General features: G+C 48.7%; 1 protein-coding gene across 1 annotated transcript in view; it reads right to left on the reverse strand.

Annotated features, from left to right (window-relative positions):
* ALK (ALK receptor tyrosine kinase) overlaps nucleotides 1-10,964 on the reverse strand; it is a 621,621-nt gene that overhangs the window by 99,586 nt on the left and 511,071 nt on the right. The window contains exons 7-8 of the mRNA XM_015588147.2: nucleotides 4,272-4,403; nucleotides 1,919-2,019 (exon numbers count right to left, since the gene is read on the reverse strand). Coding sequence (XP_015443633.2) covers nucleotides 1,919-2,019; nucleotides 4,272-4,403 — 233 coding nt within the window. The remainder of the gene's footprint in view (nucleotides 1-1,918; nucleotides 2,020-4,271; nucleotides 4,404-10,964) is intronic.

Consider the following 10,964-nt stretch of genomic DNA (forward strand, 5'->3'; position numbering starts at 1 on the left):
CAAAGTTCTAGAATAGGGCAGGAAATAGCAGAAATAGCCCAGAGCTAATCTGACTGGAGGAAAAATAAAACAGGCCAGTAAAACAAAACACCTGTTTAAGCTATTGATCAACCCAAAGGTTATTAGAGAAATGATGAAGTGTTAGAAAAATATCATTTTTACCCTGACATTTTCTAAAATCAGGCTCATATTAAATCCAGTGAAGAGTAAATTTAAAGATCAAATGCTTTCAAGGCTCCCCCTCACCTCTCCGATGGGCCAACCATCTCTCCTCTTAAGAAGCCCTTCTTCCTAGGTGCCTGCTCTGAGGCACCTGAGAAACATCAGCGATGACTGTGTGATTCCACCATCTGCATCAGATTCGTGGTTTCTCAAACACAATTTAATATAATGAGTCTATTTACTTAGGCCTTGACTTCTTCCCAAAAGGATTTAAGGTGGCTCACAGAGATGCATAAAATCTAGTCAGATGACGTAAACTAGAAGAGGGTGAGAAAGACGGGGCAAACGCTGAAGTATAAAACTGAACCAAACTATACATTGTGAACCCCCATTTGCTTACTAAGAGGGGAGCCTCGGATTTAATCTGACCATTATTCCAATTAGAAAAGAAATCATCGATACATCTTTTCTAATCTCATTTGTTTCCTGTCTGTGAGTTTTTACTTCACAAAAAAGCCTGGAGGGCTTGACTTTGCTTGCACCCCTCAGCAGGGGAGCCTGCTTCCGGCACCAGAGCTGCTCAGAGCTGTGGCTCCCAGAAATCTCTGCCAGCCAGCAGAGGGGAAGCGGACCCTGTCAGCTTCACAATGTCCACGACTTGAAGGGAAATAAATTGCTTGGGGGGCACACAGCTATTCTTGGACTGAAGCCCAAAAGGCATTTCTCCTGTGGGTTCCCAGGGAGGACGGGCCAAATCCACACTGTTGGCTTTCTGCTACGTGTAAGGTGTTGATGCGGTACTATCGTGGGGATGGGGTGGGGGGTGCGGGGTGCGGGGAGATGCAAAAAAGCACAGGCATGGCCGGCTCTCCCAGAGCGTAAAGCCGACTTGTGGCTAATGTCCTCCTATTCTTCCCCCACATTCCTTTCGTGTGTCAGGCACGGTTGGCTAACTATTGGAGGCTTACTTTGTGCCAGAGGCTGTGATAAGCTCTTTACTTATATTAAGCTATTTCATTCTCGCCTCCCTGAGACAGGCACTCTTATTGTCTCTACTTTCCAGGTGAGGAAACTGGGGCCCTGAGAAGTTGTTTACTGCCCAAACAACGTGTACAGCCGATCGGGGCTGGAATCTGGCTTGGACTTGGGTAGTTGATTCCAGAGTCCACCAGCTAAATCACTGGGCCATGATGGGGGTCTAGACACATTCCTTGGTCCCTAGAGAATATGACTTTATGCTAAGAAACATGGCACCAGTCCCTCGGTCCTCACACTAAACAGCTATAGGAATCACTTGGGTTAAGTGGCTCTGGAAGTACCTCACTGAATGCCATCGATGTCTTAGTGAAATTTATGTAAATCGAATTTTTGATGCTCTATAAAATTTGAAATGTATAGTAAGAGATTGCTATTTTTAAAAAATACTATAGAAAGTCTTTTGTAAATCACTGTTAGCCTCCCCTGTTTGGCCTTGGGAATATTTTCTGGGTTTGCTTAAATTGAGGTTCTACTGCAAATAGCTCCGTGCAGCTAAGTATGGGTGTTTAAAGTGAGACTCTCTGCAGACGGGACTTTTCCACATTGGTGGGTTCTCTCTGCTTGGAAGATGGCAAAGATGGCTCTATTGTCCTCCTGCCAAGAGAACAAGCAGTCTCACCACCCAGGCTACTTTGCTTATCCGTTTAGCTTCATCTGCAAGTGCCAAGGTGAGGGGCGGGAGGAAAGGTCAGAGAACTGGAGGAACATTGAGACTTGCCTCACATGGAGAGTTTTTCATCGGTGCAGGAAACGTAGCACTGGTCACCGTAGCACTTTTGGAAGTGGGGACCTCGGTGGTGCTGAGCAACAGGGCCTGGCCTGGGGCAGAGAGGAAAAGAGTCAAGAGCGTGCCACTGGCATGCACCAAACAGCCTGGTGGTGCAGAGTCAGCAAGCGCGGGGGTCATGGTCGAATCTCCTCCAGCCTCCGAATACGTTTGAGGTCATGGCTTTCTGCCGCCTCCAAGGGATAAGACAGCTCACTTGTTATTGTCAACAAAACTTGGCTCGTGCGAAGGTCTTCATTCCTAACGGCCTGTGATGTCCCAGCACCATATACCTGGGCTACTGCATCCCTGATCTCCCAAGGTCACCGGCTTTAGCCCATCGCCCAGGAGCAGCCCCAAGCCACTGGGCTCCCCCAGCCCCACTGCTCGCTCCCCATTTCCAGTCATGCTACAGCTTTGCCCACCCACGGTCTCTACGACCTTTACTCTTCTGCTTCTGGAGCCCAGGTCATCCTGTACTGCAGGCCCTGACCAAAAAGACTCATTTCTTGTGTTTTTTTTTTTTAAGCACAGAGCTGCCTGAAAACCAGGGAGAACACGCGCTCCAACCCCACGAGGTGGTGAGAGAAGCATCTGTAAACCGCCGGGAACTGCGGGGCATTTTGTAGGTGGCCACTGTGATGGAGATGAGTGCCAGGTACGCTCACAACTGTTTGGGTGCCCCACAGACCCCAAGCAGGACCTTAGTCATTCATTTCTACTTTTCTCTGTCTCTTAGTGAAGTCTGCTATCAAGTTACTACCAAGTAACAAATTCAGTAACCAGGATGGGCCAGAAATCTTAGAGAGCACGGGCCCACCCTAGAGGAGGAATCAAGGGTTATGTGACTGGGGAGAGAAAGGACCTCATACAGTATGTGGGTCACAGGGATTGTCTTCACATATCTGGGGGCCGCCTCTGTGGGAGGGGCTGTAGTGTAGTTCTGTGGGTTTCCAAGACACGAACCATGATCAATGAGTAGAATTTACAGGGAAGTGGAGCTTATCTCAGGTAAGGAAAACTTGTCTGTGATTCAGGACAATCAGTGAAATGGGCTACTTTAGGAAGCATTAAAGATATTCAACAAGCCCTGGACATTTATTCGCTATGGATGCTGTTGGGGGATTATCAAACTGAGAGCAGAGCCATGAAGAGCATGTGTCGCTTTGAGTTCCATCTCTCTCCTCAGCTCCTGCAGACAGGGGGCCGAGGACAATGCAGGGCGGGGAGAAGGCTTGGAAAAGAAGCAGGAGCCCTCGGGCCTCCACATCTGGTGAGGGGCCCTGCAGAACTTGCTCCTGGCTGCAGTAACTCAGCCTGCTTTCTCATGCGGCCAAAAGCCAACTCGCTCAGATGCAGCTCTGAGGACCAAGGACAGAACCGCACAGGCTCTGGGATCCTCAGTGGTTGGTCTGGATGTTGTCTGCTTTCATACTTTTATAATAATTATTATTAGTTTTAGAAGGAATTCATAGGATGTGTGACCTTTTGGGAAGAGAGGGACTCTGGTATGAGGGTCTTTAGCTCCACAAAGAGCAAGCAAACGCAGGAGAGGGAAGAGGGAGAGAGACCTGCCCACGAGCCCATCCTGCAGAGAGGTGAGTCCCAGGGTCCTCCCAGGTCTCAGGACTGAGTACTCACAGATCCTCTTTTATCCCATGCCAGAGCCGGTGTCTCCAGGTGTGGCGTCACCTTAATCAGGTGTGAGTGGCCATGTCCTGGGTGTGTGGAGGCTCTTTGCCCTTCTGGCAGTCAAGCAGGGGCATGGGAGGATGGGCTATGATATAGGGAGGGAGGGAGGGAGTTGCTAGTTTAAGCTGGATATGGAGGTAGGGGTATGGCTGACAAGTCTGGGGCACAGGGAATGGACCCGTCATGGGGCAAGGTTCCCTGGGCACAACGCTGAGTCTTTCTGTGCCTCAGCCTCCCCAGTTGTAAAGAGGGCTACGGTTTTCCTTACTCTCTGTGAGTTATGGTCCTGACACATAGCAGGTCTCAATAAATACTTGTTGAATAAATAGATTATTAATATTGTTGCTGTTATTTTTTTATCTTTCAGCTAATTCTTCATCAAGGTTCTCATTTTAAGGAACTAAATGTGACATCTACCTGGGCATGATTTAAATCATTCTAAAGCTTAGGAAGGTCTGAAGAGGGAACTGTGTGAGAGGAACTCAGGGCAGGCTCTGGGCAGCCACCTGGGCTTGCCCTACAGGGTGCGGTGAGGTCCACTGCTCTGGGTGGTGCCCTAAGTCTCTCGTCTGGCAAGGCAGGCACCAGGGGGAAGAGAAGAGAGTAGCAGTACCTTGATGGTCCTGGAACCGGGCCTCCTTTAGCGTCTTGACCTGCCACCGGGGCGTGTGGGGCGAGAGTGTGCCTTGGGTCCAGCCACAGAAGCCATCCTCGAAATTGCAGTAAAAGCCAGCAGGGAGTTTACCTGCAGGAAGAGCACAGGGCACAGTCATTTCCAGGATGGCTAAAGGCAAAATAGGCCAAAGTCAAGTAAAATTAGCCAGGTGTAACCAAACTATCCTCATTAATAATGGCTCCCCAGGCAGACCCTTGATGTCTAATGATCCTGGTCACGATAAAGAGAAGCCCCAATCCCTAACTTGTGCATGTGCTAGTTTACCATTTTCTGATTTTATAAAATAAAAAAGTAATAATAATAACAATGGGTATCATTAACCTAATTTTATATATGACAAAGCAGAGGCTCAGAGATGTTAAGCAACCTGACCGAGGTCACACAGTAATCAGGTAACCCAGGTGGGACTTGAACCTAGCTCTTCTACTTCTAAATTCTGTGCTCTTTACACCGATCCACCAGGAATGTGACCCCAGAAGAAGCTAACATGGAACTCACTGGAATACATTTCTAATGGTTGACCCAATGGCATTCAGTAGCAGTGGCAATGTTGGCCAGGGGTTGATTTGGGTCCCTCAACTCAGCCCTGTCTGTAGACACATATTGCTCAGAACTTTCTATTTTCCCCCACCCCCTTTTATTTCCCACCCCCCTTGTATTTAAGTGAAGCCACCTGAGCAGTTCCGGCCAGTGACATGAGTGGACGCGATGCGTGCCTCTTTCGGATTGAGGCTGTGAAAAGCCTTGTGCAGTTCTTCAGTCTCTCTCTTCCCCTGCTGAAGAGGCCAAGGACCGTCCTTGTTCCTGGAGATGCTGCTGTATGACGGTGGGGCCCCCCGACATGTCCCTGAGAGAGCCTGTGGCGCAGAGGCCCCTCCCCAACCCCAACCCTCAGCGGACAGGGACTGTAAATGCTACGTTAAGTCCCTGGAATTTGGGATGGTTTATTTCTGTAGCATAACCTCGCCTATCCTGACCGAGCAATCCCAGTCACCGGGGCCTCTTTACATCATCCGTTGGCTTAGCACAAAGGGTCCCGTTATCCTTTTTCTCTGCATCAGACTGACCTCAGGTCCCATCGAAGAGACCACAGTCAGCTTTATAGACCATATATTTCCCCGCTGCCCACAGAGGGAGGAGGGGAGAGCAGAGGGTTAGGGGGAACTCCCGTTCCACATTCTCCAGCTTACTCGTAGAATGGCTGCAGGAAGCCTCTCATCCCTGAGTGCCCGACAGACCCCGGCCGGGCTGCGGAGAAGCACAGGGCTGTGTCTCTCAGAGGGGGCGGGGTGCCCTCTAGCCGGACCTACTGCTGTCCGTGTCCTTCCTCTGTCTCAGCCTCCTCGGCAGCAGCAGGCGAAGTAACAAAGGGGGCCCTGACGCTTCCTGGCTGCGACAGCACCTTGGTGAATTATGACTCATTTCCCCCCGATTCTCTGAGCATTTCACACAGAGGCAGAATTATAAATTAAAACAGGCTGTCACTGACTTTGAGCATCTCTTTCCATTTATACCCCCCTGAAGAAATCATTTTCCCTCAAGCCCTACATGTTCCTCTGATTAAAAATCCAAAAGCTAAGGAGATCTTTCTGTTTTATTTTTTATGCCCCCCTCAAGGGATCCCACATCCACTTCTTTTGCAAAAACTAACTGGTGACCTTCCATGGTGCGTCCTTTATAAGCATACTCTAATGAGGGACCATGATGGAACATTCCAGCAGGCGGTGGGCTCCTGGTAGAAGGAGGCAGGGCTGAGCTGGGGCCTGCACAGCACATCGCTCCCTCCTCACCCCTTCAGGAGGTGGAGGCAAAGAAGTTACCTTGACTTATGGGCTTTGGTCCCTCGACAGCCCTGGAATCGGACACCTGGGCTCTAATCCTAGTCCCACCACTTCCTGCTGTGTGACCTCAGGTAAGTCACTTCCTTCTCAAAGCCCCAGCTCCCTCATCTGTAAAATGGGATAATACTAGTATCTATTTCATAGGGCTATTTTAAGGACAAAATAGAGGAGAGAGTGTGGAAACCTTTGCTAAACAGAGTTCAGCAAATAGAGAGGGGTGGCGGCATTATTGATTATCCTTCACGCCTGGGACAAGGGACGTCATCGAGGATGCGCTGAAATAGCCAACACTGCCCTGGGGGCAGGGACGGGTCCCTCAGTGGCCTCTCTGGAAATGCTTGTGGAAGCTCTGCCGATGCTTCCGCCTGGCAGGAATCAGGAAAGCCACTGGCCTTCTCCATCTTCTGGAAGCCCATCCTTGTCCTAGATTGGCATAGGATCCAGGATCAGCTGGAATTACCTTTCTTTTTGGACGATTAAATAAGTGGGGACAGGAGGCAGGCAAAAGAAGTCAATGGACAATTTATGTGATAATTAAAATCTCAAAGGGCACGAGGGCGCGTGCCGCAAGCACATCAGGGCGTGTGCTCGGCAAGAAGCCACTCCTGACGAAGCCGGTGGGCATGGGCACCAGAACAAAGACCCTTGGCGGATTAGGCCACGTTCGAGAAATTGCCACTAAGGCCAACTGCCGAGCACAACACTGGCACACAGGGCTGGGTCCAATGTCAACTCCTCCTTCGACCATCCCTTTCTCCTCTCATTCACCCCAAGCACCTGTGCATGCCTGGCACACTGTGGGATCTCAAGGCCTAGCTGCTGAATGAAGCGGGAGTGGGTTCAGTCCCCTAACCCCCTGCCACTCGGAATGCGGTCCAGGGGCCGGCAACATCCGCATCCCCTGTGAAACGGTTAGACGAGCGAGCGGAGCCTCAGGACTCCCTCCCATCCCACTCCCACCTACTGAATCGGAACCTGCGTTTGTAATGTTCTCCAGGTGGCTCCTAACATCTGGGAAACACTGCTCTCACCGACCCTCTTCTTGGGCTGTAGCCAGATATGCCACTGGCTGGATGGCCAAATCGGGCCGTGTGGGTCAATCAATCCCACAACATTTGGCAATTATGACACCTGATTCCACTCTAAGAGAGACGAATTGGTGGAGTCATCGAGAGGTGACCTCAGAAACAGCTGCAGGAGCTGCCAAGTATAAACTACAGGCTAAACGACACCACTTCTTTAACTTCCTCTGTGACAACTCTGTTAACATTTTTGATAAATCTGTGTTATACGTTTCCTTGAAAATATAGAGTCATGGGAAAAAATGTTAGAAGAAATACATCAAAATATTATGGTTATCTCTGAATGTCTGACAGGGAGGATTATGGGCGGTAGTTATTTTCTCCTGTGTACTTTTCTAGATTTTTCAAGAATTTTACAACCAACATGTTTTATTTTACAATAAAGAAACTTTAAAAAAACTGTTTTGCCTGACAGGAAGTATCTTCATCAAACATGAATTTACTGAGTACATGGAGGGGAAGTGAGCTGTTTCTAATACCTAGTGAGTCAATGCCCACCCAGGGGATGAAGTGGGGACACCTCACCTTCTTCTGGGGAGCCAAATGCCATGGAAACCATTGCTCGACACGCAAGGAACCTTGAAGACACCCTTCGATGGGTTGTAGCATCCTGGGATGTCTCATTTAGATTGGCAATTTTTAATTGGAAAGAGGGAAGGGGGATGGCGTATGGGCTTACAGAACAAAGTGTGAGTGGACACGTTCATGACTGGATGGAGAAGGGCAAGGGCAATGCCACCACTGCCATTTTGGATCTCTCACTTATCCCAGACAACAATATTGCTCAGGGTTGAGTGTGATCATCTGAATGAAGCTCCAGTATGTGGGGGGAATTCCTTCCAGGGAAAGTGTGGGGAGCTGAGAGTTGACAGACTATAACCCACTTTTCCTTTCAAATTCCAAACATGGCAGGGCTTGGTTGACTTCACGGGATCACGATCAGGGACGCTCATGGGAGTTCCTTAGACGACTTGTATATTCCCAACAGGGCTTGGGGTGACCACTTGCACACAGGAAACATTCTAATAGGCTCCCGGCTACTTCGGAAGGACCAGGTGAAGTCAAGAGCATTGCTCTAAATCAACACGTCAGTGGGCTTCATGTTCCAGCTTCATGTTCCAGATGAAGAAATTGAGGCCCAGAGGCAGAGATGAATGCTCTGACCCCCTCCCTCGGGCCCTTCTTCCAGGAAGGTGGTGGCAGAGCCCTGCACCTTCCCTGATGTATCCTGGCCTCTTCTTCCTGGGTAGATATGTTGTTAGGGTTCTTCCTGGTATAACCAACTGCTGGAAACTCAGAACAAATGAGTCTGGCTTGTAGTGGTTCAGAGTGCAGACTGTGGAGTCAGACTGAGTCTAAATCACTGCTCAGGCACTGGCTACCAGTTTGAGCAGGAACTTGAGGTTCCTCATATGTAAGATGGGCATAATAGCATCGCACAGGATTGCTGTGAGGACGAAGTGAGTTAATGTATGAAGAGTGTTTGGAGCAGCTCCTGGCACATACTAAATGCTCAAAAAAAGTTAGCTATTTATTATTATTATTATTATTATTATAATAATTATTATTATTATTATTGTCGTTGTTGTTATCATCATGGGGGATGGTTTCCAGAATAAACATCAATCAATATGATACGTAAAACAGCAAAAATCCCAGAGAGAAAAAGGCACATATATAAGGAAAAGAATATTTGCTATGAGCACTGCTCAGATCAGATGGCAAAAAGATCAGAATATGTGAATTGAGCTTCTCTTCCTAGCAACTGGTTTCTGCAGCAAAGAACTCAGTAGAGGTATTCTCCAGTGCGGAGCTGTCATTCTGACAGCTGCTCAGAGCAGCTTTTCAAGTGTGGCCGAAAGGCCACAGGGCCCTGGATGCCGGCCCTCCGGACCAGAGCCAGGCCGCCCTCAAGCTCGGAGTTGGCCCTGGAAACCTGTTCACAGCAAGCCTCGGAATGGTGGGAAAATGCCCTGAGCCCACAGTAATGGGCTGGATCCTGCGGGCTCCACGCTCTAATCGTGGCTCTGTTCCTGACATGCTGTGTGACCCTGAACAAATCAATTACCATCTCTGTGCTTTCATTTCCCCAACTGTAAATCAGCATGCCCTGCTTGACCCGTGTCCCTGTTGGGAAGTGTGTATCAAAAAACTTTAAAAAGGCAAAAGCAAAATCACACAGCTCAGAGGCACTGCTGGAGATACTGCGGAGACAAGTAACTGGAGAGAAGCACATCGGCCTCTGCGCAGGGCGACATGGGCAGGCCGGCTTCGTTCTGACGCACTGGTGTGTGAGGGAGGACTCCGAGCACGGCCAGGAGCCCCACAGTGTAGGACAAACAAAGCCCTGGCAACTCTTTACTGAGTTTTATCTAAACAACCACAATTCCACCATTATTGGAAAACTTCGCTGGAACGTTTTTGTATAAAAAGGGAGTTTTTCAAATTGAAAAATGGATTTCTTTATTGCTTCATTTAAAAGAGAATATATAAAATCTTTTTTTTTTCCTCCCAAGGGAAACTCTGTCCTCCAGATGACCTGGGAAACACTGCTAACTTCTGAAAGCTGTTTTGCAGGCCAGGGCGTCTCGGGGCCTCGCTCGCATCTGGGGGAGGGGCATTTGCTCCGTCTGGGCCCACAGCGCCCCAGCCGCACGCACAGCGCGGCCTCCTTCCCGGCTGCGGTTCTGATGTTTCGCTTGTGTGCCAGCCTTGGATTTTCTGCACTCTAAGGGCAAGTGCTGCATTATTCATCCTTGCTCCAGGATCTAGCGTGTTTTCTAGCTCACATCATATGTGTTATATGTTTCTGGTTTTGCTGGCAAAAGTGTAAAAACCTCTGGAGTTTTTCCTCCTAGACAGGCAGCTGCTGAGATCTCTGTATTCAAGTGGAGTAGGACTGGGCTGGGAGTCTAACTCTGCCGCTAACCACCAGTGAGACCTTAGCAATTTATTTTCCTCTATGGAGCCCACATTTCCCAAATCATTTATTCATTTTAATTAACAAAGAGTCAGGGAGCACCTATGCTGTGCCAGCAATCACTTGAGATATTGGTTCAGGGAAGAGTATCAGACCCAGTTGGCCCACGGGGAGGGACAGAGACATGGAAACTACCTCTGTGAAATGTAATAGATGTACACTCACTAGGGTGGCTAAAATAGAAAGACAGATGATGATAAATGTCGATGAGGCTGTGGAGAAATTAGAACCCTCAGACACGGCTGGTGGGAATGTCAGACGGTGCAGTCACCTTGGAAAACAGCTTGGCAGTTCCTCAAAATGTTAACTATAGAGTGACCACATGACCCAGCAATTCCACTCCTAGGAACACACCCAAGAGAAATGAAAACATCTGTCCACGCACAAACTTGTACCCGGATGTTCATAGCCGCAATAATTAATAATAGCCCCACAGTGGAAACAACCCGAATGTCCATCGCCTGATGAATGGATAAACAAAATGTGGTAAACCTACACAATGAAATATTATTTGGCAATAAAAAGACACGAAGGACTGATACAAGCTACAACATGATGCCCCTTGAAAACATTATGCTAAGTGGAAGAAATCAATCCCCAAAGACCACATATCGTAAGATTTCATTGACATGAAATGCCTAGAACAGGCAAACCTACAGACACAGAAAGTAGATTAGTGGTTGCTTAGGGCTAGTGTAGGTGTGGGTGGGGGAGGGGAGTTGGGGGA

This window comes from Pteropus alecto, unplaced genomic scaffold, assembly GCF_000325575.1.
Source record: "Pteropus alecto unplaced genomic scaffold, ASM32557v1 scaffold61, whole genome shotgun sequence".
NCBI lineage: Eukaryota > Metazoa > Chordata > Mammalia > Chiroptera > Pteropodidae > Pteropus > Pteropus alecto.